Source organism: Lagopus muta, chromosome 15 (genome assembly GCF_023343835.1).
Source record: "Lagopus muta isolate bLagMut1 chromosome 15, bLagMut1 primary, whole genome shotgun sequence".
NCBI classification, from domain to species: domain Eukaryota; kingdom Metazoa; phylum Chordata; class Aves; order Galliformes; family Phasianidae; genus Lagopus; species Lagopus muta.
In genome coordinates this window covers 13,056,632-13,084,502 of record NC_064447.1, presented here as the reverse complement: position 1 = coordinate 13,084,502, position 27,871 = coordinate 13,056,632, and the positions used below count along the sequence as shown (strand labels likewise).

At 48.4% G+C, this 27,871-nt stretch overlaps 1 protein-coding gene across 1 annotated transcript in view; it reads right to left on the bottom strand.

Moving 5' to 3' along the window:
• Positions 1 to 18,170, bottom strand: part of ADAP1 (ArfGAP with dual PH domains 1) — a 39,781-nt gene extending 21,611 nt beyond the window's left edge. The window contains exons 1-4 of the mRNA XM_048961488.1: positions 17,867 to 18,170; positions 11,259 to 11,389; positions 10,178 to 10,269; positions 6,021 to 6,103 (exon numbers count right to left, since the gene is read on the bottom strand). Coding sequence (XP_048817445.1) covers positions 6,021 to 6,103; positions 10,178 to 10,269; positions 11,259 to 11,389; positions 17,867 to 17,951 — 391 coding nt within the window. The 5' untranslated portion in view covers positions 17,952 to 18,170. The remainder of the gene's footprint in view (positions 1 to 6,020; positions 6,104 to 10,177; positions 10,270 to 11,258; positions 11,390 to 17,866) is intronic.
• Positions 18,171 to 27,871: the final 9,701 nt, after the last annotated feature.

Sequence of the window (27,871 nt, the reverse complement as noted above, 5' to 3'; positions counted from 1 at the left end):
TCACAAAGAACCACAGCTCTGAGGACGCAGCCCTGCTCAGCCCACCTCTGCCTGCACTGTCAGGTCCCACCACGCATGCCAAACCAAGGGGCTGGGCATGGCTCACACAGCACTTCAGCCCCTGCACTACCTTCTCCTTCAGGACTGTGTGCATCGGTGTCTTAACACATGGTATCTCCAGTGATCTTTATTTCCTTGCTCTGATTGCTCCTGAGGCTGAGAGGAATGCTGGAGCGCAGTGTCACCATGGCACTGCTGGCCTGTAGCTGAAACGAGGAAGTGACAGCAGAGATGAGGTTTGTCATTTAAAATCATTGGCTTTAAGCTGCAACACCGCTCGCTGCTTTGTCTGATCAGGCCCGAAATAAACTGCATTACATCACAGGTCAGGCTGAGCTAACAAGGGTGTCTTTCTCACAGTGAGAAGGAACATATTCACGTTCTGTGCATTTTCTCTTTGCAGTCAGAGCACCTTCCAACTGTGCAAATGCTGGGGGAAAATTAATTCAGATTGCTTCCCAAGTTATGCAAGAGCCACATGGAATAGAAAGTGCACATTAACAGATTCTACTATTTTAGGGCATTCTTTTATGTCTCGTAATTTACTTTGCTATCGTATTTGCAGACAAATAGAAAATATCACATAAGCAAAGCAGTCCTCGGGGTGTCCGGAGAACACAGTGAGGTGCACAGACACCCTCAAATGGCACTCTCTGTAGCCACCCAGGTAAAACCAGAGCTCACCCTTCTCAACCCTGAATAAGGACAACGAGATCTACTCCATGCCATAACTGCATGGAACATAGAGCAGCTGAGGCCAAAGCTATGTGAAGCTGCAGTAACACTGTATTGCCTCACACCCTGCAGGGCAGTAGGCCACCACCCTCAGATATACACCTACCAACCAACCGAGGTCTTCTCTGCCTTCCATCTTCAGCTGGTGTCAGTCTGAATTCCTCCACTGTTTTTATGGGACCTATGACAATTTGCACCAGCTGAGGAGCTCCAGCCTCCCATGACAAAAGAACGAAAGCAATGATGCTTGCTAGTATTTACATCCTTCCTCACTGCAAACAATGCATTCCTATCCCGAATGGAAAACAAATGTCTCAACATGAAAGATATGCAACAGCATCTGCTGTGAGTAAGGGAGAACTGCCTTTCACCAGTCCTAGCAGGATGCAATCAGAGTGGCATACAGGTTTGGTAGCAGCATGTTTTATCTGTGAATCTGCTCCTGTTATTGACTATCTGCAAAATTAACAGCAATAGGACTCACTGGCCTATTTACAAGAAATACATGGGAGCAGCATTTGCAGCAAAGTTGCAGAAAGCTGCACTTGGTGAAGCTGTTGCTTGCACAAAGTTCACCCCATGCCTGCCATCTGTTCACACTGTGCTGGAAAGCAACTACATTCCCATCTGAGCCCGTAAATCACCACTGAACTACCTCAATGACCTTATTAAATAACAATACGTGGCATAAATAATCTCTTAGCAGTACACACATCTTGTAAATTTGCAGCTCACTGGTGAGCCACTGCTCTCCTGTGCTTGGACTCTTTAAGAAGACCAGCGAGTCAGGCTCTTTCTCCCCCAAACGACACGATCCTGCTTTTGCTTAAGTGTAAATGTTTTCAAGTATTTGGTCCAACGATTCTTCATATGGCTTTGGCCACTACTGTCGTTAAGACACAGCCCAATCTGCTGTTGCTCCTTGTATCCATGATGTTCACCTGGGTCTCACAGCATCTCCATCTCGACAAAACACAGATTCACAACAAACTTGGGAAGAGGACAGCACTAAGGGCATCCCTGCTGGAAACAAGTGCAGGCCAGAGGAACGCTGCACTTGACCTGCATGGTTTCCATGAACATCCAGGACTTACCCAAATTGATGCCACATTACAGAAAGACACGACCAATGTTTTCACGAAAAAGGTGCCAATTCCCTTCAGACTGGCCATTGCTGAAGATACCCATAAACTCCATCTGGCTGCACTGGCCATGCTCAGCCTGGGGATAAGTGCTTTACTGAACCTAACTGTAAAGTTGGGGCATTTTTCCTGACAGGAGTTATGAGATTTAACAGCAAGTATAAAGCAGTGCTCCTGTTTCATTTGTTAAAGCAAAGATCCAAAGCTGGGTGCTCTTGGCATCCTGCTGGTAAATGAGACAGATGATCCACCGGAAGCCAAAGCCAGGTTTGCAGGATCCAAAGGCTCCCTTTTGCTTCCTCTTGGCCACACACACATCCCATTCTCCTGTCTATGGCCTGAGCTGCATTCTATCAGCTGTACCTTTCCAATATATAATATCATAATGCCCAAACCTAAAGCCACTGTTCTGTTTTGCTTCCTCCATACCTTCCCTTAAAATAAACCCATCTGATGAAGAGCAATCAAAAGCACTCAAATGAAGCAACTTTCACCAAGACATTCAGAAGGTGTTGCTATAACTGCTGCCAATCAGTGGCAGGGGAAGACATCCAAACCTGTTAACTACCTGGAGCACCAAATCCAACCTCAGAGCAACTAATAGCACCCTTTGTTTCTATGAGATGTCAGTGCCTGTGCCTCATTAAACTCCTGGAGAGGGGACAATTAGCTGGAGACTGACAGGAATTGAGACAGTTCATTTATCAGAAAGGATAAAATCATCCTCAAACACACTAATGTGAAGGTCTCCAAATCAGTTTTACTCTGTCTTGTTGTACAACAAATGCATCAGCATCACGAGGAAAACACCACCGCGTTAATTGTGATTCCTGGTGTGTAAATAATGCTTTGCCTCATAACGCCTGGCCAGGACAATCAAATTATTTAGCCCTAATAGGAGAGCAGAATTAAGAACTCAAACATATAAGAGGACATACCTAAGAATCGATAGCGGACCACCGAAGCATTTAATCACTGCTTTACTAATCTTCCTGCACTACCTGAACTCACACCAACTCCTCGCACTAAAATCAATGGTGCTAGCACACTCATTAACAACGCCTCATCAGGAGGAATGAAACCATCAGAGATTGAAAAACTAAGCCATGGTACAGGAGCTGGAGGCTGCAGCTGCAAGCAGCGCACGTGCTCATGCCCATAGGCTTCCTATGGAGCGAGGAACTGTAACAATTCCTTCAGAGGAATTTGCACTGAAATCTTGGACTGAGGGAGAGCAGCTGTGACTGCAGGTATGGCAGCACATCCCTGAGAGCCAACATCTGGAGCAGGGCCACGGGTTTGCTGCCATGGCTCTTCTCTGGGGTGAGGATTGAGAGCTTGCTTGAACACAGCTCTGCCCATCGCAGGGATTTCTGTATGAGCAAGGTGTCTTTCTGCTTCCCAGCTCCAGCTGCGCTGCCTTGCATCGCCTCCCATCACACAGGGCAATTTCCTGTTGGTTCAGGGGCTGTGCAAGCACCTGGGGGCAGCTGTGTAAGGGCCAAGCACTGCCTCTGCATCCCACACTGCTCAGTCTCTCACTTATATCCCTCACCAGCAGCTAGTGAGTTTGCTGCGTCCTCCTGGCAGGCTGCCCTACACGATCTCTTAGTCCTGACCTGCACGTCTGACACTCTCATCCTGGGACTCATTTCTCCCAGGTGTGTCAGTTCGGCTGCAATAGCTTCTGCTTGGCATCTACAGGCTCCAGGTAGTCTCTCCCCAAAGGATCGTCTGCAAGCAAGACACTGAAGTTCCGACCAGGGCTTCATCAGGCTGCCAGGAAAAGGATGTTACTCAGAACTGCTCACAAACAGCATTTTCTTATTTTTATGCAATTGTTGAGCAAGTGTCAGAAAGCAAAATTGCCCTTGGGATGGGAAAACGGAATTAAATCTTCCAGCAAACACCAGAAAATGGATACTGACGTCTCTATTAACAACAAAATGTTTCATGCTTAGAAATTGGTAATCTAACACTCCTTCAGGGAATTCAGAATGGTGAGAAAAAATAGTCTAAGGCAGCACTGGAAATAAAAAGAAATACACTTAAATGAAACTCAAACTCAGGGTGTGGGGTGAGCAGGAGAGCAGCCTTGCTGTCCCATTCCAGTGCATCCCCATGCAGTTCAGGAGGTCACAAATAGAAAAGAGTGGCCCAGATGCTCTGCAGCTCCCAGCAGGCACACAAGGATTGCCCCACACAGAGTGCATCCAAACTGCTGCTGTGGCTGCCAAACTGAAATGACCCCGCCAGCAGTGGTATGGACAGAGCCAGCACATGTGATATGGCTGAGCTGCTCCTTTAGGTGCCAGACTGCAGTCTGTCTTGGAGTGTTTATGGATGGCACAGTTCAGACCAGTTCTTTGGTGGCACTGCTTTACACCAAATGGGCAAACTGATGGCCCAACACCACAAACATCACAAGCCACAGCCCTGAAAAACAGCTGATCCCAACCTAACAGCCAAAGAACTGAAAGCAGTGCCCCAGCTGAGCTATGGCACGTCACCCAAAAGAAGGAGCACAGTTTGGCACAGGAATGCACCCACGCTTTGGAGCTGTTATGGTGAAGTAGAAGGGAAGAGCTGGCACTGAAAGCTTGGTCCCCACCTCCTCACTGTTATGTTGTGACACAAACCTGGTCACCCCAGGGAGCAGCCAAATGCCCCCCTTGGAATTTCCCATCCAGAAGAATGAACAAATCACGTCCTGGTCAGTGTTGCACAGGTCTCTTACACAGCTCCTGTGCTGGATTTAATGATGATACAAATCTCAGAGAAAATAGTAACTAACTAAAAACATCAGTACTCAATCCACAAATACCTACCAGTCTGCCTTCCCTCCCCCTTCTCCTCCAAGCTCTGTTCATTTAAAGTGATTTGCTACGTTTTCTTCTACAGCCAGCATTTAACAGTGGCTGAACTTCAAAGAGGGGAGAAAACCCTACTGCTTCTGTTTGAGCTCTCCTGTAGTATTTCTCAGAACCGCTGCCCTTCTGCCCAGACAGCAGAGGAAGGCACTCCTCGCTCTGTGTGCTTAAAATGGGGCATCTGCCTGAAGAGTCCACAGCTGAATCCAGGCTTTCACAGCTAAAAGTTGCACGGTACAAAATTGCATCATTACTCCTGGGTGAACATCGTACATGTGTCAGCAGATGTGTTCCAAATCTGTCTAAGAAATCAATTACTTACTGTCAATACTACATGTCCAACCCCAGAAGATTGCTTTGAAAACCTAGAATAAAAATGTGCAGCATACTGTACACGAATACAGATAGCACACAATGTGCAGGTTTCATACATACAAAACAGCAGAGCAGAAAGCCTCTACGCATAAACAGAGTCTGTATGAGATCAGATTTTAATTGCAGCCTTAATAGCAGCCAACTGCTGGAGTTACCTGCTTATTATCAGTCCTGAGAAGCAGCATGAAAATAGTATTTTAACCTTTCATCTGGAACATGGTCCTTGTTAATGAAATTATCCAAGAGTCATCCATGCACATAGCTGGTGTCAACTACTTAATATGCAGAATAAATTAAAGTCCATTTGCATATAGCAAAACAGTGTCCAGTTGATTTCAGGCACGCTAATGCTCGTTCTCATGCTGGTGCAGCAGCACAACAAGCCCATTCCAACCCTGAGCCTCCTCAAATTCTGCCCTTCTTTAATGAAAGCATCTCATCCCCTTGACTTAGCACTTATAGACCATTACCCACACTGTGCCATTAATCCCACCTCATCTTTTCAAAGCAAAAGCAACCTTGATGAGACAAACGCTCTTATCTCCATTTTAACTCACACTTACACCTCCTGCTATCAGGAACAAACCTGAGAGCGGATAAAAAGCCAATTGAAGTCAATAGAAAGACTCCTAATAATCGCTTTTCTCCCATCCAGCATCAACATTTCCAATATTTCTAACCAAATACAGGGAACACCAGGATTAATCCTTCACTAAAGATCACACTTTGTTAGCGACATATGAGAAATAATCAATATGAAGTAAATACAAACACAAACAAGGGAAAGGAATGGCAATGGACATCAAAACACTGATCTGCCCAAAGTTTCTTTGGCTACCTGCAGAATAAGGCTCCTGCTTCTCACTGTGAATGAATTCTTTCCTTTCATATTTGGCTCTGATCCACTGTTCCCGCAGCAGTCTGGAAAAAAAACATAATACACAGAGAAGTAGGCATGGTCCAAGATAAACTAAGGAAGAATCCATAACCATTAATTCTGCAATCAAAATACAACTGGGATTTAAAAGTCTTCCAAACATTAAAAAGCACACTCCAGATTCAAGAGCTTCTTCCATGTTCTGCTGGACAACAAATCGTTTCCCTGCACATCTTATTTTACTGGAACTGTACTAAAGAAAATCTACAGATTTAACACAACAGCCCATTGCCACCCACCCAGGCCGCCTCTGCACAAAATTCCCTCACCGTACAAACAATTCTAACTGAGCCCCTCAGACTGGATTCTTTAGTAAAAGGCATCACTGAATGAAGAAGGAAAAGAACAAAACTACGAACAAGAGGAAAAAGAAAAAAAGATCTTTGTGCTAAAGCTGTTGGTATCAGAATAGAAACGTGGTACACTTTGTGTGATGCACGCACACAATGGCCAATAGGTGAGAGGTGACTCAAGAGACATGGAGCTCATTGTAAGGTGTTATGGACCTCCCAAACAAGCAACAGTAGGAAGCCATAGGTTGTCTCTTCAAAATGAAAGCACAAGAAGACATGGAATGGTCACACCCCAGCCACAGCCAGCCTCCTGGAAAGAACAAAGGTGGGAAAAAACACGAAGCCTTGAGAAGACCAGGAGCACGTGGCTGGCTGCTGGGGCATCCCTCTTCTGCTGTCACCCTGTGCTACACCCTGGATTGAGTACAGCCCATCTTCAGATCCTCACAAGGGGCTCAGGTTGGTTTTGCAGAGCTGTGCACTGAGATTTGTGGGCTGAGCAGAAGGCTCTTTCTGGATCCACCATCTACACCATGTTAGGCTCTAAGAGTAGAAGACTGATGACGCCGACAGCAGCATTTAATTGCCTGTTTCTATACTTCTGCCACTCATCAAGGAACCTCCAGAAATTTGATCACAGAATCAACACCAGTACTTAAGATTTCTGACTGTTCTCCCCATTCTCCAACCCACTGCTGCAGACAGCTTGTTATCACCATAGCCAAACTTGGACCTTTTCAACCATCAGACCATCAGGAATTTAACGACAAGGAAGAGAATTCACACCACCCTCAGTTCCAGCTGACTTCAGTGGATCAGCAGGAGCTGCATCTGTTCCAAAGCCTTCCAATGTGAATGTTTAAATAAATTTCACGTGCAGCAATGGGAAAACGCTCTTGCTCTATCATGCAAGTACTACAACAGATACACCCTGCTGGTCTCACGCCTTAGGGAACCCTGTTCTGCAATGACTTATTTCCCAAGATGCTGTCAATGACAGTGGTTCAGCCTCTCCACAGCTGCTGTGCAGGAGAGCACAGACTGATCAGCCACAAGGCAGCTAGTCCAAACGGGTGTCCTCAGAAGCTGCAAAAATCCCTTGATAACCTCTCCAGCACTCAAGCCAGACCACAGGAAATCCCAATGGTGAGTCCCAGGGTAGACAAGACCCCAGCCATGCCACATTCCCAACCCATACAACTTTCAAACATTCTTCCTCTGTTCTGTGTCATCACAAACACAGGATCTCTCAGCTACAATTTCCCCCCAGAAAATCAACACACATTGACAGCTGTCCACAATAAGGACGATTCAGTGCAAGATCAGTGGCTGCAGCCTCTGCTCCAGTTGTTATTTATAGAAAGCAGAACCAGCACAAGAAACCAAAACAAAGACCCAAAGAGGACAGCAAGGAGTCCAGCATCTTCCTTATGGACAACAGAGAGCTTGAGTAGGCACTTGACCATCCTTGCTACAAAGGGCTACAGGCAGTCCTGCCATAAAAAGCTGCTGTTGAGTCCGGAGATAACCCCCGCATCACTGGCACTGCTTGTATGAATCTAAACAGGCACAGGAATTCGTCCTGGTATCTACAGGATCTGAAGGCAACCAGAGGGCAGGGCCAAGCCTCAGGTCCCTCGTACAATCTCCACATTGTTTCCAGTAGACTTCAGATCTGATCCCCGTTTCATTTTAAGTACGCCTTCAGGGGACTTTTAGATGTGCCGCTGACAGAATTCTCTGCTTCTATTCAAGTGTATTTTTCTTGAGGTGAAGGTGTAATAAATAACCCAGGGCAGACATCACATGCCCAATACAAGGCCCTGCAACCCAAGCCCTCTTTCATTTCAACAGCTCTATCACTCAAGTGACTGCAGCACCTGCCTGCCGGGATTTGGTATTTCTGGTGTTGGGATATACAGCAAACACACAGTTTGTGTTTCTTAGAAAAATATAACTGCACTGTTCCCGAACTACAGAGATGCAGAGCTTTTGGGATCAAGTCCAAAAGCTTTAAGCAGCCCACCTAAAGTCTGGCAGGCTGCTGCTTACAGGGAGGTGTCATTTTTTTGGCAATTAGAACAGAAAGGTCTTCGTAATTAACATGGTAAGAAACTGTGAGCAAAGGAAAAAAATAATTAAGGAAAGACTGGATTTCCAGCAGCAGTCTGTTGAATGGAGCAGTAGAATGGACAGTCCCCTCCACCTCCTCCATCTGCTCTCTCTGAGGTATCATTTTTCCATCACCAGTTGGAAAAACCAAAGCCAAAGCCCCGTCCTTCCAAAAAAGGGGAAAAGCCGCTGTCATTGAAGCTAGTTTTCCTCCAAAATGAAGTAAGAAAATAAACAACAGAGCTGCCATGTAGAGCTGGATGTGCATCAACTCCTCCCTGGGATGAACGCTGCACACTGCGGAGACTGCAAGATTCCTGGCAGCTTCTCCTTGGGCTCTGTCCCACAAAGCACAGGTGCTCGAGCAGTAGGAGAGGTAAGAGGTTCAAGCCTTTTTTTTCCTTGAGAAAAATAACCCTGGCAAGATCAGCACTCAGAGCACATCACTCCACAGCACACACCGGTTTGGCCGATGCTCAAATCGTTCCTGCAGTCGTAAATGCTGTGGAAACTGCTGCCAGGAGCCATTTTAGATCGAAACTGAGATCTGCCAGTGGTGCACAAAGGAATGGTTTTTTTTACTGCCAGGCCAGGCAGCACTGCTCACGCCTGGGCCTTCCCAGCCTGGGGAAGGGATGCACCACTGAGATACTTCACGGAGATGACAGGTGTCCTGTCTCTTCCAAAAAAAGGCTTTCTGCATGCTGCAGGAAGACAAATACAGGAATAAGAATACAAAGTCACTTTGAGGATGTGAAAGGTGCTCAGGATCCCTTCAGCTCACCTTCAGGGGGATTTTAGACTGGGGAAACACAGCAGAGCCTTTCTACCCAAAGCCAACATCTCCCATAGGGAGTCCTACCAATGCTTCCAACATTTCCATTCAGTGCACCTCTTACAATGGCTGAATGCATCTCAGAGCCTGACACACAGACTGGGCACTGGTGACACCCAGCTCCAGCAGCACTATCAGGGGGTCTCGGAGGCTACAGCTCACCTGCTTGCTAACACAAAAGCACACAAAACCCCATTGGTGCACTGTGGGATTGGGCCCTAGAAAATGATCTCATGGAACAAACAACATCCACCCATCCTTTCCCTGCTCTGTGCAGCACGTCCTGTCTGCTCAGCTGCCTCACTCTGCAAGGCCTGCTCCAGCTAACAAGGGAGGCTCAACTACAGCATACAGGATACAGCAGCTCTTCCCTTGTCTCCATAGAAGAGATGTGTGACTCCAAGAGAAAAGGAAGAAGAAGAAGGAAAAAATCCACCATTCTGACACTTAGAAATAATAATCAGCCCCTCCTATTTCAGGAAAGCAAGTTACATTTTGGTTCAGAAGGGCTATTTGAAGAGGCAGAAATCAATGGGTGGAAATTGGCATTTCTGTAGCTTTAGGAACTCGAAAGAGTCTGGGGAACAGACAAGCTATTGACTTCTCCACATCATCTCAACAGGACTTATTAAATAAGATCCCTTGCGTGGAATAAATTCTAGCACACACGCTCAGAAGAACACAGATTTTCAGGGCTTCCTACGAATGCAATCCCCTCTGCAGCTGAAAAAAACACATCACGCTAAAACTAAAATACGACAGAGGCTGCAGCTGCACAAACAAGTGAAAGCTGTTTACCAGCAAAGCTCTTTACTTACTGACAGTCAAGAAATGTTGGCTTGTAATAAAACGGTGGCATTTTCGATTCGTATTTTGCTTTTGCTACGTTGTTCCCATTTGAGGCCATAAACTGTAAAAGAGAAGAGAATAAAGAGAAAGAATTAAGAAATGTTAATCTGGGGTTTATTTCCCTTGTCCTCCTTTGCTTCCTCAGAGTACTAAACTAATTGGGATGGGGCCACATCTTTCCCTATTCATAAATTTTATTTAATTAAAGTCACTTTATAAGTCTAAGAGAAACATCCTCTTCCAGGCAGGCTGTGCTCAATGCGTTTTGTCAACTGTACAACCAGAACTACAGGTAAGCCTGTATTTTTCTTAATTTCCAAGGTTTTTTTCCCCACTATTTTCATGTTTTTGAGGTCCTTGAGTTTATATATTCAGTTGACTCAAACAAAAAGCAAAATAATCAGGGAAGGAAAAGCCCAAGCAACACAAAGGCCTATTTTTCTCATAGAACACATGACTGTGAGCTGCGGCTCTCTGAAAAACCTCAAATCTACAAAACAAAACGTAAAAATCAATGACTGCAATCATTCTCTGTGCCCTTAAAGATAAGAACAGGCAAAGTACACAGGTGTCCCGGTTGGTTTGCCTTAGCAACATCACCAGAATCTGTTCGGTTGCATAAATAGAGAGGATTTACATTGCAAGGGTACAGTTCTTCATGACACTGAGTTTAAAAGCCTTCAGAGCTCAGTGGAAGAAAGCCAGGAACAGCCGAGCTGGGCAGGGATGGCAGGAGAGAGTGGATGTAACAGGAGAAACAGAAGACAGTTCATTTAGGATCAATAATTTCTACACAGTACACGCTCATTTATAGGGGTGGAGGAAATACTCCCATCCCTTTCATGAAATAGTTATTCCATTTTTCAATCAGATTTCATAAGTACGACATCACAGACTTCCATTTAGAAATGCCTTCTGGGATCATGTTTGCCATACCTTCTTTGGACAGGACTCAGTTTTGCTGCTTTGCTGGTGAGGTGGCGTTAAGAGCAGTGATGTGAAATGCAATGACAGAAGCTCGCTGGCATTTCAAGCCTGAGGTGCACATACCTCCACTTGAGCATCATCCCAGTCATCCAGACGGACCGACTTCACCTTGCTGACTTGTGGAATATTGCGATGGATTCCCGAACAGTTCAAACAGATGAAAATCCCTAGGCTATGAGATGCCCAGTCTGGATCTGAAATTAAAATGGAGAGGAGACAGTACTTGGCTGGTCAATCAAATTCAGCACAGGAAGGAGAGGGGGACAGGACAGCAGAGGAGGTCTGGAGTCACTGGGTCCAAGTTCCATCACAGGAAAGGCATCAGAAAGGCACACAAGATATGCATTAGTTCATACTAGTTATCAGTATAATTGGTATGACTGTTAGCAGGCCTCCAATCCCAGCAGCAACGCTTATTCACAGAAACTCAATACACAGAGAATATACACACAAGACTCCCCCAGAAGTCAGTCCTCACTCACACGAAGAGCAAAACGCCCAGCCTTCACCAGCTGAGCCCACCCAGCAAGCACTGTGCAGAGCAGGAACTGCCCCATTAAAACAAGCAGCTCAGGGAAACCCCTGTGCTGCTTCCCTGCCTTGGTTGTTCTTATTCTGGGAGGTTGTTCTCTTTGTTTTACAGTGGGAACACAGCATAGAGAATGCAGAAAGGGCTGCCAGGCCAGGCCACATCCCTTGCTGCAATGGTAAAAGGCTGCTGTAGCAGCTCTGTGCTTTCTCTGAGCAGAGCCACGCTCCGCATGCAGCCCTGAGCTGACATCTCACACAAAGCACTTCAAACACCCATCCCTCATCTCCACATTCCTCCTCAGAGAGCTGCGGCTGCCACAAGGCAGTGCCCAGCATACAGACAGACTGCAGGACAGGCAGGGTGCACCCAGCAGTGCCTGTCAGCAGGTCAGAAAGCCCCAGGAGCTGAGTTAGCACCCTCCAAGAAACTGCTAAGTAGTGAATACCCCCAAACCAGCTTAAATGGCAAGCGAAGTCTTTCCGAAACATCACTGGTAAAATAATTTATTAGTGTAATGCTATAATGGGATGGAAAGGATAGCAAAAATAATAGGGTAACAAAGTCTTTGGTTGCAGCAAATGAGGACAAGCCCAAAAGCAGCAGCTCTGGATGCAGAAACAAAGGAAGAAAATTTGCCTACCTCTGGAAGAGCTCAGGCATGCAGGGCTCCCCAGTGAGATACCCTCACCTCCACTGCCAACCCTTAAATGAGGGCTGGGACGGGGTGGATCCTGGCTTCACCCTTCTGGACATTGCATTGCATGTACCTGAGCTCCCCTGGCTTGGCTCTGCCTTCCCACCAGGTGCTCCATCACTGCCTCCAGCCGTGACTTAGCATTTCCACAACAATTAGCAAATCTGTAAGCATCATCTGGACAAGGGAGGGGTAATGAACCCAAGCAAGCACTCATCCTGGTGCATTCCTGTGACCCCGTGCTGCCCAAAGGCAGGAAGGAGGGTGCAGGATTCCCATCTTCCAGAGGTCCCCTGGGCACCCACACCCCACACAACTGTGACACAACTGTCAGCAAACTCCAACTGCACAGCCTCTGCCCACAGACATGCAGGGGCTGGTAGCAGATCATGGCAGCAAAGAGTTCCCCAACCATACCAGACTCTGTCTTCACTTCTGCTCTCCAGCACAAAAATGAAAAAAACATGAAAAAAACTCAGTTTATGGCAAACAGCAACAGATCTCCAACCCTTGTCTAATCAGAGGCTTCAACTCTTCAAATGACTGCTAACACAGACTCTGAGATAATGTTTTATCAAGCATGTGATTAAATCCCTGTCTTTACACAGCTGGAAAAGGAAACTTCGGCACAACACGGCAGAGATTGTTTTTATCACCTGCAAACAGATCAGAACAACTTTAAAAATAAAAACCTGAAACAGCTTCATTTAACATAAATAAATAGATGAACAAAGCTAAACTCCAGAGAAAGACACTGAGGATGACTTCTTCACATCTTGTTCATCTGAAAGGGAAGGCACCGCCAGAGCTCAGGAAAGCATCCAAAACAAAACTGGAACACTCAGGTCACACAGCTTAACTCAGAAACCAGCCCTGGCTGTTATGACAAGGCCCAGGGAAACCCAGCACTCAGCAAACCAGCTGCAGCTTCAACCCAACATCACTGAGCATAAGAAGGGATGTGGAGGAAACAGAACTTCTCCTGTCTGAGGCAATAAGGAGCAACCAGAAGAAAGAGAAGGACCTCCCCAAGAAGGCAGAGCCTCTTCTCATCCTGCACAAGAAAGGTAATGTGTCCTGTCATAGATGTAAGCACAGGGATTTCCGTGCAATCAACATAAACAAAGGCCTTTCTGCTGCCACTCTGCTTGTTTGCAAAATACCACAGTGAGGAGAACCTCGTGCAAAGCACTGCAGTTCTGTTGCTATTTACTTTGGGAAAAGATGAGGTTAGTTAGCAGGCCCTGGTCACGCATGTTTAAAAATAACAATAAAAGACACTAAAACTGAAGCCAGCCTCCCACCAGCACTCCTCTCTAAGGAGGAAAATTCTTCAGTGAAGGCATTAAACTTGCCAAGGCTTTGGACTCAGATCAGGCTCCAGCAGGAGCAGGCAGACAGAGCTGCCCCTCTCAATGCCCTGTGCTCCAGAAGCTCCTTTTCCCTGCACAAGGTGGCACCAAGCTAAGCACGCTGCCATGGGAGACCCCCAGCACCCTTCCCTCTGCTCTGCGAGGTAGAAGAGCTGGAAAATTCCTGGGAAGAAAAAGAACCATTTCAGCTGGAGGACAATGGAGGTGCGGGAACAAGTTTCCACTTTTAGCTTGAGAATGAAAAGACCGTTTGACGGCATTGGAGCAGCAAGCTGCAGAACAGCTTTCCAGTGGGAGGAGGTGGGGGCAAAGAGACAGCACGAGCTGCAGCATACAGCCCTGTGCTCCTCAGAGGGATGGGATGTCAGTGTGGATGATGGGACCGGATGGCTCAGTCACCTGCCTTCAAATAGCTGTTTTTAGACCAGTGAGTGGATAGGGAATGAGGCTTGAGATCCAACCCTCTCCATGCCCTCCTTAATCCAGAGCAAATCAAGAGATCCCTGGCACTCAGCTGTTCTCCTCTAATCACCACCCTTACTTCAGGAAATCAAGGGAATGGAAAAGCTTCACCTGCTCCAGAAATCACAGTGCTGGGCTGCAGGAGGGTATTTGCAATCCACCTCAGCTCACATCCTCCTCCTCAGGCTCTGATACATAGCACAGCACCAAACCCACTGCATTTTGAGACTCCTCTCTATCACTCAATCTCTGCTCCTTCTCCACCCCATCCATGCAAGCCCCACATACTGAAAGGCTGATGTTCCCTATTCTCCCTTGAGGATCCAGGTTCCAGTAATCCACCCCAAATTAGAAAGATGGAAATGATGTTAAAAAAAAAAAAAAAAAAAAAAAAAAAAAAAAAAAAAAAATCAAAAACCACATGAACTGCTAGAGGGTTTGAATTGCAGGACTGCTTTGCTGGGATTTCTACTTATGTCTTCACAGACACACTGTCCTCCTGCACTGCAAAATGAACCTCACTCAGTGGAAACACAACCCTAAGTCCCAGAGAAATGGAACAAAGAGAGAAATACTCAAGGTCTCATTGTGCTCTGAAATAATCATTCATCTTGTGATGTGAGGAAAGATTGCCTGAGACAATGAATCATTTAGGGGAAAAAAAAATTAAAAAGGCATATCTGTAACACACCCAAACAACCATGCTGCAAATCAGCCCCTGGGAGCCCAACCTCCATCACCAGAGTGACGGCACAGCACCCCATGCCACAGGTAACAGCACTGTGGGGACTCCAACCCCACCATTGGGTCTCACAAATGCAGCCAACACAGCCTCATCCATTACAGATGGAAGACATTTTTGCAACTTCAGTATTGCTCTTACTCAGAACTTTCCTTGCAGACTAAGGTCCTTTAAAGACAAAGTAATGAAAACCAAACTAGAAGCCTTTCAACAAACACGAGCTGCATGAGTGAGAAGCAGCCACAGCGGTTTTTTCATCACTCTCATTTTCAGTTTCAACATTAGCATCCTTTCCACACTCCCAGCCATCCAGGCCAGAGACCCTGCTGCTCCCTCAGCCTGAGACATGCCCTCAACACCTCGTCTGGGAGAACTCAATGGAAGACCTCCTTTTGCACTGGAGATTTTCCTGCCAGCCCCGGGGAAGGCACAGAGCACAGACCTGACCTTTCTGAGCATCAGATCCAGCGTCATTCGAGATCTGACAGCAAACAGCCTTGGTTTGAGGATCAGGATACGTCGGTTCAGCTGGAATTATTTAAGTGGCAAATGCTGGCCCAGACCCAGACTATGGGTAGGCTTTGCGGAGCTCTCACCAAGGATCCAGCCAAGAGATGACCCACAGAGGACAAAATTCCTTATGCAGACCAAGAGAACAGGCACTGCCAATGCTACCTGTCTGTTTTGGAGCTGATTTTTTGCATGGTCACAGCCTTGCCACAGCAGTGCAAGCTCATCTGCACCAGGAACCCAGCTTTAGTTACATGAGCCTGTCACACCTGGGGCAAGCCATCAGCCCAGGGCTGTGGCTGCTGTTCTGGCACCCAGGTGAGCCACATTAACAAAAGAAAATCTGTTTTTTAACAGCAGGGAGAAAAAAGCTCCCATTGATGGGTCAATTTCTGAAAGAAATACTCCCAAGAACAAAAGAAATTCCAGCTTGTTTCCAAACACGTGAGTAAACTGGCTGACACAGAATTTCCACCTGCTATCCCTCAGACCCATCCTAGTCCCTGTCATCTGCAGCCCTTCTCTGAGTGACTCTCTCACCGTGGCTCCAGCTCAGGATTTCAGGGAAAGGAACACGCTCAGCTGAGAAGCAACCATAACCATCAGGGCTCCTGGCTGCTGCTTACCCCACCTGCACCACATCAGCAGCATGACCACATGGGAACACAGCTCTGTGCTATTTCCCATCTTTTGTTCGTTCTCCACTCTTTCCATTCTCACTTCACCTTCTCTGCTTCATCACTTTTCTGTCCCTACCTGTCTGGCTGGCACCAGCTCTCATCCTTATCTCTCTGCATATCCCATTTCTCAATGGATAAAGTATGCACACCAGTCTGGAGGCTCTCCAGGCTCCTGTCCCACATCACCAGACTCAGAAAGATGACTCAGAAAGATGCCTGCTGTCCCTGCCCAGGACGAGTAACAGGATTCAGCCTGAATATTTTCAGTGTCACTCACAGATACCAATTATGCATCTTAGCCCCCACAGAACAACCCAGGGCAGCCGATCCCCACTGCCACCCTGAGCAGACGAGCACTTTCCAGCACAGCAACCAGCTCACCTTTACCAAAGACACCAAAGCAAAGCGATGGCTAAAAAAATTGGGGTTAAGAACAGCGATGCAGTCCCAAGAAAGTAATGCTGTGACAGAGGGCAGGATGGTATTAATATAGCACATCTTGTCTAACAAAAGACACTGGCCCCAATCCTCTCTGAGTTTCACTACGACATCTCTGCACACAAGCGTCACTGAAAGCAAAATGGCTTTGTTGTTTCACAAAACCATTTAAAGACTTTAACAAGAACCATCTTCCCTCAGTGTGAGCTGTTTTACTCTCCTATAGCTCCGTCTCTATCTATGTGATGAAGTCCCCATTTTGCAGAGGGGTTTAGCACTACGCACAGGGCAAGGAAGTGTCACCCCATGGAAATGCACAGTGTGGGCTCGCTGTGTCTCCTCCGGGAAGGGAGACTGTAGGGATGCAGCGACTGCTGTGCCCACATGGCAGCTGGGGGTGGGCAGCTGCAGCCCCACAGCCCACAGATGGGTGGGAGCAGAGCTGCACAGCAGTTCCAAATAGCAGAAAGTTCTTTGTCCTCTCCAGCTGGTACTGGGGACACAGGGCTGCGTGAGCTGCAGCTTCATGAGATGTCGACTGGGGCATAAAGCCACTGGTTGAAATCCCCAATAAATCAATACCCAGACGGTTAAAAAGCAAAGATACAGCTGAAGTAGGTTTTGTTTCTTTTTTTGGTTATTTTTAACCTACAGGGCGGCAGAGGTTGAAAAGGACATCCCTACACCTCCTTTAGAGCCACGTAAGCTCACGCACATTTCGGTGTACCCATGCGGCAATAAGGAAAAAGAAAACGGGATGGGGGAGGGGGTCAGCGGCAATGCGATTTTCTAAGACCCCCCCCGGGCAGTCCTGCTGCATCAGGCAGGCGGTGCCCAGCGAGAGCCGGGGCCGGGCTCCGCTCCCCCACGGCGCACGCGGCCCCAGGGGGCGAGGAGCCGAGCCCAGCGCCGCGTCCCCCCCCGCAGTCCGGCTCCCAGAGGCGCAGCCCCGTGCTGAAGCGGCGCGCGGTGCCCGCACACGGCAGCGGCAGCGCCGGGCGGAGGTCGGAGCGCAGACACCTGTCCTGCCGCACGGACGCGGCGGCGGCACGATGGCACGGCGGCACGGCGCTGCGCCGCAGCGGGGCGGAGGAGACCCGCCGCGATGGCACCGCGGTCCAGCAGCGGCACCGCGGGCGACCGCGACGCAGCCGAGACCCCCACCCGGTGTCGGCGGGGGCTCGGGGTAGGGACCGGGGTCCGGGGAGGAGCGGGTGCCGCAGCCCTTGCCCGCGCTTACCCGGCGCGGCGCAGTCGGCGCACGCCGCGTTGCCCGGCCGCTGGAGCAGCTCGACCAGCGCCTTCCTGCTCCTCTCCTTCGCCATGGGGGCTGCGGGCGGATCCGCCGCGGTTAGCGGCGCTTCATCGCGGGGCGCGGCGCGTTGGGCGGCGCCGGGGCTGCTCCATGCGGCCCCTCGCCCCGCGCAAGGTGAACGGCGGGAGGGGGAGCGCCGGGGCGGTTTCTGCCGCGGCCGCCTCCTCGCCCCGCAGCCTCTCTCCTTCTCTCCCTCCCTCCCGGCCGGGCACGGCGCCGGTTCCGCCTTCCGCCGGGCCCCGGGGGCCGGGGGCCGGCAGCTCCCCGTGCCGCTCGCCCGCGACCTCCAGCGGCCGCTCTCCGCCGGAGCCCCGCAGTCCCCGGTGCCCCCCACTGAGCTCTGCCCTTGGGGTGCTCTCGCTGGCCGGGGCCACCTCTTTCCCGGTAACGCCTTTTGGAGGACTCCCTAACCCCCTCTCTCTGCGCACCAGCTCTTCTTCACCGCCTTCTCCCCTCCGTGCCCCCCGGCAGGCCTGCCCCTCCAGGTGCTCATCGCCCCTCCGAGCGCTGGGGATGCGGCACACCGCTGGCACCGGCTACGTGAGGGTCCCCGGGGCATCGCGGCTGCGTCGCTGGGGCCAAGGGCTGCAGCCGCCCTCGCCTCTCATGTGGCCAAGGGGCAAAGGCCGTGTAACAGCCCGGGGCGGTGATGTGGGAAACCCTCTGAGAGGAGGGGTTCAGATCTGCAGCTTTGAGGCTGCTGTCCTCACCCCTGCAGAATCCCTCCTCTCAAACACAGGCTGCAGGCATCAGTGACACTGCTCTGAGCGCATGTGGTCCACACAGCCTTGTCTGCTCCCTTGAGCCCCACTGCGCTGCTGTGGGGCCAGAGGCAGCAGCACCTGGAAGCTCCATGCAGCTCTGGGAAGCCTTCCAACAGCACAGCACTGCCTTGATCCCACCAGCCTACACGGATGTGAGCAGAGCCGCAGGTTCCGGGGAGCGTTTTGTGCAAAGAAAACTGCATGCAGCCTTAAGTAGGAGCAAAATCATGGCCTGATAGGTTTACAATGCTCCCCTTGTCTGAAATACATTTTCCCGAATGACCTTTGCATTTGTGCTGTCAGGCGAGCGACTGTAACCGAGTCAATTTCTGATTGTTCCCAACTGACGTCAGGCTGCTCCTTGCTGACTCTGTGCAGCACTGCGCCGAGGGCTGCTGCTTGTACACGTGTAGGCTGATGACATCTGCAAACTCGTTCCCATGCTAACCGAAGGCATAATCCCAAACAGAGCCCTTTTGTTGAGGCTTGCAGCCGCAGCCTCCAGCTGGTGTGTGCCTGCAGGCGCCCTTGGTTGTTCAGTCCCTCACACTAACCTGGAGCAGAGCACCAACATCCACCAGGGGCTTAAATCCATGCCGGAGAGTTAAGCCGGCTCCAGCGCAGCATCATAGCCCCAGTCCTCCCAAACCTTGCCAGGTCGAGTTTGTGGGACTGCTCCTCGGTGTAAACACTTACAGGAGCAGAGCTCTAAACCCAAATCATAAGGCAAGTTTATTACCTGCATCTCAGCCCCAACAGTGTCCCCTCCCTGCAGCTTTCCCAGCGCAGGCACTTGCTGAATGCTTCATGCAACAGCCAGGATGCTGCAAGTCATTGGGAACTGATGGGGGCAGCGGCTGGGGGAAGGGGGGGTGAAGTCTCTGTTTAGCTTTCCATTAAGTCTTATTGATTCTCTTAATTTTTGTGCTCCTGGTTGCTAGGCAATCCCTCTCTGCGTGCTGGAAACCAGGGCTGCAGACAGAAATTTATATCTTGTAATAAAATCAAATATAACAGAGCCTGTTGTCAGCGATGAGAGGGGAGCGGCTGGCAGAGGAGGTGCTGAACGGAGCCAGCCAGGATCAACCCGCAGCCATCGCAGCGCTCAGCTCCCACCCTGCCCATGACATAAATGCAACGCTGCAAATCCTGCTCCCAGCATCCAACCGGGAAACAGCACAGGTGGATGGGCAGAGGGGGAATACAGGGAAGTTGGAACAGGACCAAAGCATCCAGAACCGACAGTAATCTTCTGCTCACTGAGAATGCAAAGCTCAGCCTCAGCCTGTCCACAACAAGGGCATCTCCATAGGCTCACTGCTGGTCCTAGAGGATCCTAGGGGCTGGTGGCAGCTCAGGTTCACCCAAATCACACTGCTCCTCTTAGGATGCAACCCCTCACCTGAGCTTTCCCTGTGGATGTGACCCATCAAGGAGACTTCAATGCATTTGCTCCTACTTCTCAGGAAGCCTCCAGCCATACCCTCTGGGGATCAGCTGTAGCAATGTGCCATCCTCATTCAGATGGCATCTGACGCTCCACAGCTGCGTGGCTCTTACTGTCTGATATAATTTTGTACAGATACATTCTTAGATACACACATATTTAGGTGTACAACAAGCTCATTTATAAACACCCACATTTTGAGCTCAGTCTTTTCTACATCACAAGGTTGTTGTCTTAGAAACGGACAATATCAATACCATCTCCCAAGGTGCTACACACAGGGCAGCCTGGAAATGCTGGAGTGTGAGGGCAGGGAGAAGGACGCTCAGAAATCCCTGCATACCTCTTCATCATCTTCATGGTGACACATTGAAAACGTCCCAGCTCTCCCCAAAACGTGTTCTCCTTGCCCCTCTGTAGCTTTCACCCTGAGACTGCTTTTTTTTGCTGTGCCTGCACTGCTATTCAATATACGAATTTTGCAGCCCCAGCCCTGAAATGGCTGTATCAATGTCACAGTCACCCAAACACACAGGTATTAAACTCAGCCCCTTAAGTGACCTGGGAGCACATCCACAGTGCAACGCAGGAAAACATTAAAAATTCCTGTGCCAACAGCAAACCCTAACAGAAATATCAATAATTCATGCCACTGCAACCGCAGTCAAGCACAACCCTGTGGAGCAGCAGATACAGCAGCCTGGGTCCCTTCTGCTTCCTCAGCACTACAGCAGAGGCAGCTCTTGCAGCTCAGGGTTTGTGTGCACAAGCCGTAGCACTGACCGCTCCCATGCTAAAGCAACTCATTTCAGTTGCAGTATGGTTTCCTGTTCAAATGAAAAAAAGAAAAGGAACAAAAAAGGCAAAACCTCCAAATAAACCCAATTCTACAGCTGTCTGTATTAAAACATGTGTGTGTGTATATATATTATTTATTGGGTTATTGAGTTATTAAATCAAGACTGGCAATGCCGGGAAAGGAATGCCATGAAGCTCAGACCAGGGTAATTACAAACCTTCAAAATGAAAATCTGATACCAGCACCAATTTTCTCTGATTTTGAGCAAATTGCTGCATGGATTCCTGCAGGGTTTTCTCCTTCTGTAGGACAGGAGAAAAGCACTCTGTCCATACTTGGTTGGGATCTGTTGACAGAGTTGAAGATGACAACGCAAAGGAAAATGATGCAAGGCTGCCCAAATAGCAGAGCTAATGCCTATACCTGCAGCAGCCCCCAATGATAAAAAGGTGTCACACAGCTCCTGAAGGGAGCTGGGGAGTGATTTGCAACTCAAAGTTTCACTACATTTGCACAGTGGCCAACTCTGCTGCAAACCTCAGAGCAACCAGTGTGAAAAAGCAGCCTGTTCCTCCCATCGCTTACCAGCTGTGTGGGTAACAACGTGCACCAACCCAGTGAGTTCCTACTCATGGGAGAAAAACAGGGAGAGTGAGAACAGGAAGGGGTTGCAGAGCAAAATTTCTCTGCTGATTTACCTAGACACCATTTTTCAGGCTGCTGCAATTCTCACCAATTGCAAGTTTTGTTCATGGCTGCACCCCGGAGCTCAGAGCAGCTTTCCTGCAACCACACTGTCACAGAAAGGAAAGTAACCTCAACCACTGCTCTCAGCCCACCCATCACTTGCTCATGTCTGTGCTGTTTCTTCCCTCAGCATGACTACTCTTCTTTCCCCCGGGCTCGCTGCAGAAACAGGCTGGTCTGGGAATCAACATAGAAAGGGGCAAGATCCTCACTGGGGTCTCAGGAGCTGCTCTGTCACACTGCTGGGTGGCTGGGGGCCCAGACATGTCCTAAAGAGCAGCATGAGGGTGTTGGGTGTTTGCATCTGTCTGCTGCACAAAGGAAAATCTCAACACAAGAAAAAAAAAATCATTGCAAAACTCCTTTTGCAGTTGTAGTGGATCCATTTCATAGGACAGCAGAGGGAATGGGCTCCATGGCAGCTGCCATGCACCTGACTGGAGCTGTGCTGCCTAACGACACTCTCACAGAAGACTAAATTAGACCAATGTAGTCAATAATTCACCTACACCCATGTTACACCACTGATTAGCATTATTCCTGATACACAGGAATTAGAAGACTCAGATCTGAGGAAGTCCTGTATGGAGAAAGCAAACGTGTGTGAAGAGATCAGTACATCAGGGCCCAGCTTCTCCAAGAAAAGCCAGCACAGTTATTCAGACATTGCCACCTTCGGGTCAACCTGAATCAGGGACAGGCTTGACGTGCAAACTGCAGGGCAAACACTCATCATAGAAATTGCTTTTGCTCAGTTCCAATAACTTAATCTCTTCCTGGCTCAAATGCCTCATCCTTCCAAGAACAGCTTGGAGACACTTAAGTGGGAGACTGCACTGCATGATGTCCCATTGCAGGGTGCAGAAGGAACCAGATGAGGAGGCTGCTGTGCCTCAGATGGAGAAACTGTTGGTAGGACTGCTGGACAGCAAGAAAGGAGCAGAAGTTTAGCACATCACTTCTGGCCTGGAATTCCCCACAGCAGAGCCAGGGTCCTCAGAAAGAAGACCAGCCATTTCAAATGGGCACACAGAGAAAGAGAAACCGGGTGCAGCTACAGCACCCGGAATGGGCTGCTGCTCTCAGCTGCCTGTCCAGCTCAGGTGTTTGAAACCACATCACAACCACCAATCACAAGATTACTCAGCTGTGATTTGAATAAAGCATTAGGTGGAAACAAAGCTGTGTTTTTTTCTCTAGAAAATGATTAGAAACAACAGCCTGGAGGAAGCTTTTGAACAGCTCAAAATGGTGTTTGAGCCTCCCCCAACTCAACTTTATCCACAGGATGTCAAGGACTGTGTCCTACCCTTCCTCTGGCTGCTGATGTGATTGTTTGGATGTCACTGCACGCCCTGTAACAGCTCCCACAGCATCAGGATACAGAGCGTGCTGTTCACTTGTTTATTTCAGTATGCTTTGCCAAAGAAAAATCAGCAAAGAATTAATTAACAGCAATTATTTCTAGCAACAACAGAGCAGCCCTGCTCCAGAAGCCATGAAAACAACATCATGAGACCCCTGTGGCTGAAAAGCAGGTGCAAAAATAAACAACTTTATGGCAGGCTATAAAATGAACCCAAGCCAGGTTGGGGAACGGCAGGGGAGAGAGTGACAGAACAGCCATTTCAGTGCTGAGTTGAAGCAGCTGCCCAGGTGACTTCTGTGAAAGAGCTTTAATAACCAAAGCAGCCCTGAGCAGTGGCACCAACCTGAATCAAAGAACCAGAGGACCAGCTTAGTGCTGCCACAGCAGGTTTGCCTTACCAGCCACTCTGTGTTATTAATGCTGCTAATGTGATGTAGTCTCAGCCAGTCCAACCTATTAGAGCTGTGTCTAAAGTACTAGGCAGCATCAGTTTCAGTGATAAACATCCCTCCTCCCCCTTACTATTTGCTAAAATAAGCCAAAATAAAGCTATCAATCCAGACATCTCTCTGCTTCAACGAGCCCTTCTAGCTGGCACTACCACACCTGCAGGTCTCCTGGTGTGAGCCTTGAAAGGGTGCAATGAGATGTCCTGAACATGCTCTCATTTTTCACCCACCTGGTTCTTTTTCAGCAGTCTGTGAGCTCAGCATTTGATTCTTTGACCAGAAATTGCTCACCCTGCATCACAAAACAGTGTGGTACCTGACTGTGGTTGTCTTTGTCCTGCACACAGATGGTCCCACTGACCGTATCCCCATACGAGGAAGCCAGATGCACTTACTGCCGGAACTGCTTTCTGGGAATTAAATCCTGGCTCTTCAACAGATTTTTGAGAGCAGGATCTCACCCACAATCCAGCAGTTCTATCACCTCTGCTAGAGAAGCAAAAGAATTTGAGTACAGGCTGTACGAGAGCAGATGATCCATGCAGGGGCATTGATGCTAGTGAGGTCTCCATAAATCCTGGTCCTCCCAACAAAGTCAGGATTTGACATTCGATTCGGCTGAGCACTTGCAAGGTCTGAAGCATCCTGCAGCCCACAGCATCACATCACATCTTCAGGGCTGTGCCAGCATCCCAGATTCTGCAGCGCTGTGATCTCCTGCCTTGTCCTGAGGAGAGATGCAGCGCCTCCTAAGCTTGCTGAAACTCAGAACAGTTTGGTAACGGAGAAATGCAAATTGAACAACCCCAAAGTGGGCCTGACTGCTTTCCAGAGCACTTCCTCCATGTGACTGCCTTCCCATATGCCCTCCTCCATTAGCAGCTTCACAAGCCAGATTAAAACCAGGCGCGTTAAAAATTTCTTGCTGAAGCAGGGCTTCTTGGCACTGAGGACACCAGAAATCCTGCAGAAATTGGAGCTGTCAGCTCCTAGAAAGTTACTAAAATAGTCAAAGAGCTCAGTTGCCCAAAGGGACTGGCTGCAAAAGCAGCCACCACTGCCTACTTCTTAAAATCATCAAGTTAGAAGCCTGAATCATTCTGGATACTTCACTACCCCACTTTCTTTTTGCGAGGCTACTTTACTGCTGCTTTCAGTTTGTCATAATTCATATTATGAACAGAATATTCATAACAGAGCTGAATAGAAGAGCACCTGCAGCACTGGGTGGTGTAAGGCACTGCTCATTATCAGCCAGCAGGATGCAGCACACGGACCACAGTGCTCCTCCACATCAGTGGAACCTGCCTTACTCTGTGTGGAAGCTGGGAAAGATTGTTCATTCAGTTACAATCCCACCAGAGCTGGAACAGCACAGATTGGATTCAGCCCTACAACTGCAGAGCTAACTGGCTTTTGCTGGGCTATGTGATGAATGCCACACTTGTCCGCAACCAAGCCCAGCAGGAATCAGCAAATACAAAATTGATGTACCTGCTGATGCAAGTCCCAAGATCTCTTGGAATACAGGGAATAAACAATCAGTGGTGAAACAGCCTGTGCAATGCTAGGGAGAAAACATGAGCATCAGTCCCTATGAGAAGTCAAAAAACCTCTCCCTGTGTCACTGTCAGTCCCAAGAAATAAAAGAGATGCACCAAGGTTTCTCAAGCCCTCTGCACACACACATGAACTTCTAGGTGACTTTCTATGAAGATCTTATTTCTAGCAGTGATCACTTTTGCATTTCAAGCCATATGGCACCAGAAGGAAAGCATTTTGTCTTGAAATCTGCTAGCAAGAAAACTGCTGCATCTTGACGGAAATGCAGCATTACCAGCTATTCAGAGAAGCAGTCATTAAAAGAAAAAAAGAACTGGAAACTGGATGTCTGATTAATCTTTTCCCATTGAAACACCCAGGAAAGGGAAAGTAACCCTTGCAGGTACCTTCCTCAAGTGTTTTGTTTGCTTAATCTGAGTCAGTTTGAGCAGGTAGAACAAACCAGGAAGAATCTGGGAGAGGATTCAAGAACTGCAAGGTCAGCTGGCTGCACCCACAGCCTGTCCATAACTGCACTGACTGCACAGCCCCTCTGCTACACCTGCTACCCCTCTTCCAAGGGGAACAACCCTTCCTTACCACAGAGGCACAAGCTCACTCTGCTTATGTACAAGACTTGGGACCACGGCCCACCTTCCAGCACAACCATAGGAGGCTCTCTTTGCACAGGCTTTTGTGCCTTTTTTTTTTTTTTTTTTTTAAAAAAAAAAAAAAAAAGAACTCTAAGAGCCTTGAAATTGCTTATTAAACTCTTTCTTCCTTGTTCTGCGGCTCATTGCTATTGTTTGGAGATACACCTAGAGCTCAAAGTCTTCCAGGAAGACATAAAGAGGGTTGGCTTGCAGCAGTGCTCTCTTTCTGTAAATAACTGCAGTGACCAAGGTTAAACTCTGTGGCTGAACTGATTCTAACCGAACAAAGAAAGGGGGTTATGTGTGAGCAAAGCTTTCCTAAGTGCCAGCACACACAGCACTGCTGACCAGGAACCCTCTGGGGACTCCCCAGGACAGGATCCCACACAGCAGAGCACCTACAGTTATTTTATAACAGAGGTTTGGCTGGGAAAAAAAACCTCTAGGAAAGACTATCACAGCCCCCTTACTTACTGTTTTCTATTATTGTTTAACAGCTTACACAGATCTTCATTCCAACACAGTCAGCACTTCCTCCTGCTTTAGGCTATGCCTTCCACACCTGTACCATCACATCTCAACAGGCACTTTCAACATTAATCCATGCTGAACATCATTTTGCAACCGTTTGCATTTCTCCAAGTCCCAGGGACTGTCAGCAGGTGGTGCTTCATGGCAGCCTTTGAAAGGCAGCACCAGTGCAAACAGGCACACTCACCAGCTTCTCACATGAAGATTAAAGCACTTGTGTGGAACTCACCTCGTTCCTGGAGCCACACACAGCAGAGCAGCTCATCAACTCTGAACAACTACATAAAGAAATCAGCATCCCTGACAAAACTGCTCCTCTTGTATCACACACACTGAGCCTCAGCTCAGCACTTCCAGAATAAACTTACCCAACCCGGTGTCAGCTTCTGGAGAGCTTCCTCCTCAGTACAGGAAAGATTAGCTACAAACTTAGGACTCCTGTTTGGCTTAATGTACTGCTGTCATTGTAAAGAAGCACAAAACTTGATCCCACAAGCAAAGCTAAAATAAACAAGTTTTAGAGAAAGGTTTTAATTAATGGTCTGTGTGCTGGCAGGAATGAATTGAATTCCAAGAACGTCCCCCTCATGGCTCTGGTGCTGCAATGACTTGTCACCAGAGCAAGTCAGGATTGTTTGACCCCGGGCTCAGCACTGATTAATGATTTTTCCACCACTTCTCAGTTACATTAGATCTCAATTGAAAAAATTGATAGCCCTCACCAACTTTGAACTCACCTCACAATTCCACAGAACATATTATCTTCTCCAGCTAATGCCTCACAGCCAGGAAATAGATGCTGCTGTCAATTTCCCGAGTTTTCATCTATCCACTCACAGCCCTTGGTCTTGTCCTGGCAAGAAAAGAACTGTGCTGTGAAGCTGAGTCACCGCGCTGGGAGGCAGGATGAGATGCACTATGGATCCAGGTGATGTTATCTTCTACAGGCTGGTGAGAGGTGCAGAGTTCCCATCCCTGTTGGGATGGCAATTCCACTTCTGCAGTTGCTGTGTGAAGGATGAAGCACACTGCACCCACTTGGCAGATCAGCAGCAGTCAGCCCATAGCACACAGGGTCCTGCTGGCCACATCACCAAGGTGCCACGGTAGAACTGCAGGCAGACAGGTAGCACACAGCACTGTTTCCTTTGGCACAGTGTGCAGTTCTTAGAAATTACTTCTGCTCTCACAGTCCCTCCTGCACCAGGTCCAGAGTCAGGGCCTCTGCCATTCTAAGAATCCCAGCGGCTCCTCCCTCAGCTGCACTTTAAGTGCACTGTCTGTCACTCCAGCTCTGCTGGCTACATTCATTCACTGGAGACTTCTGGAACATCACCCCTTCTACTCTACAGTTACAGTATCAACTGTCTCAAGAAAAACACAAAGCAACTGTTTGCTCAGATTCCCATGCAGAGTAGCCTAAGAAAGAAGTAACAACCTCCGATTATTCCCCACTACTGGTGGTTTTCTGAATCCCTCCTAGGTGTGTCACTTCACAATAATCATGGAGCAGGGAAGCATGAAATTTGATTTCTTTCATCTGAAGATGTTGGCAATTACTTTAATTTTTTATTCAGCATCACTAAAAGAAGGCTTTTGTTCATCGGCTTAACATGAAGTCTTTTAACG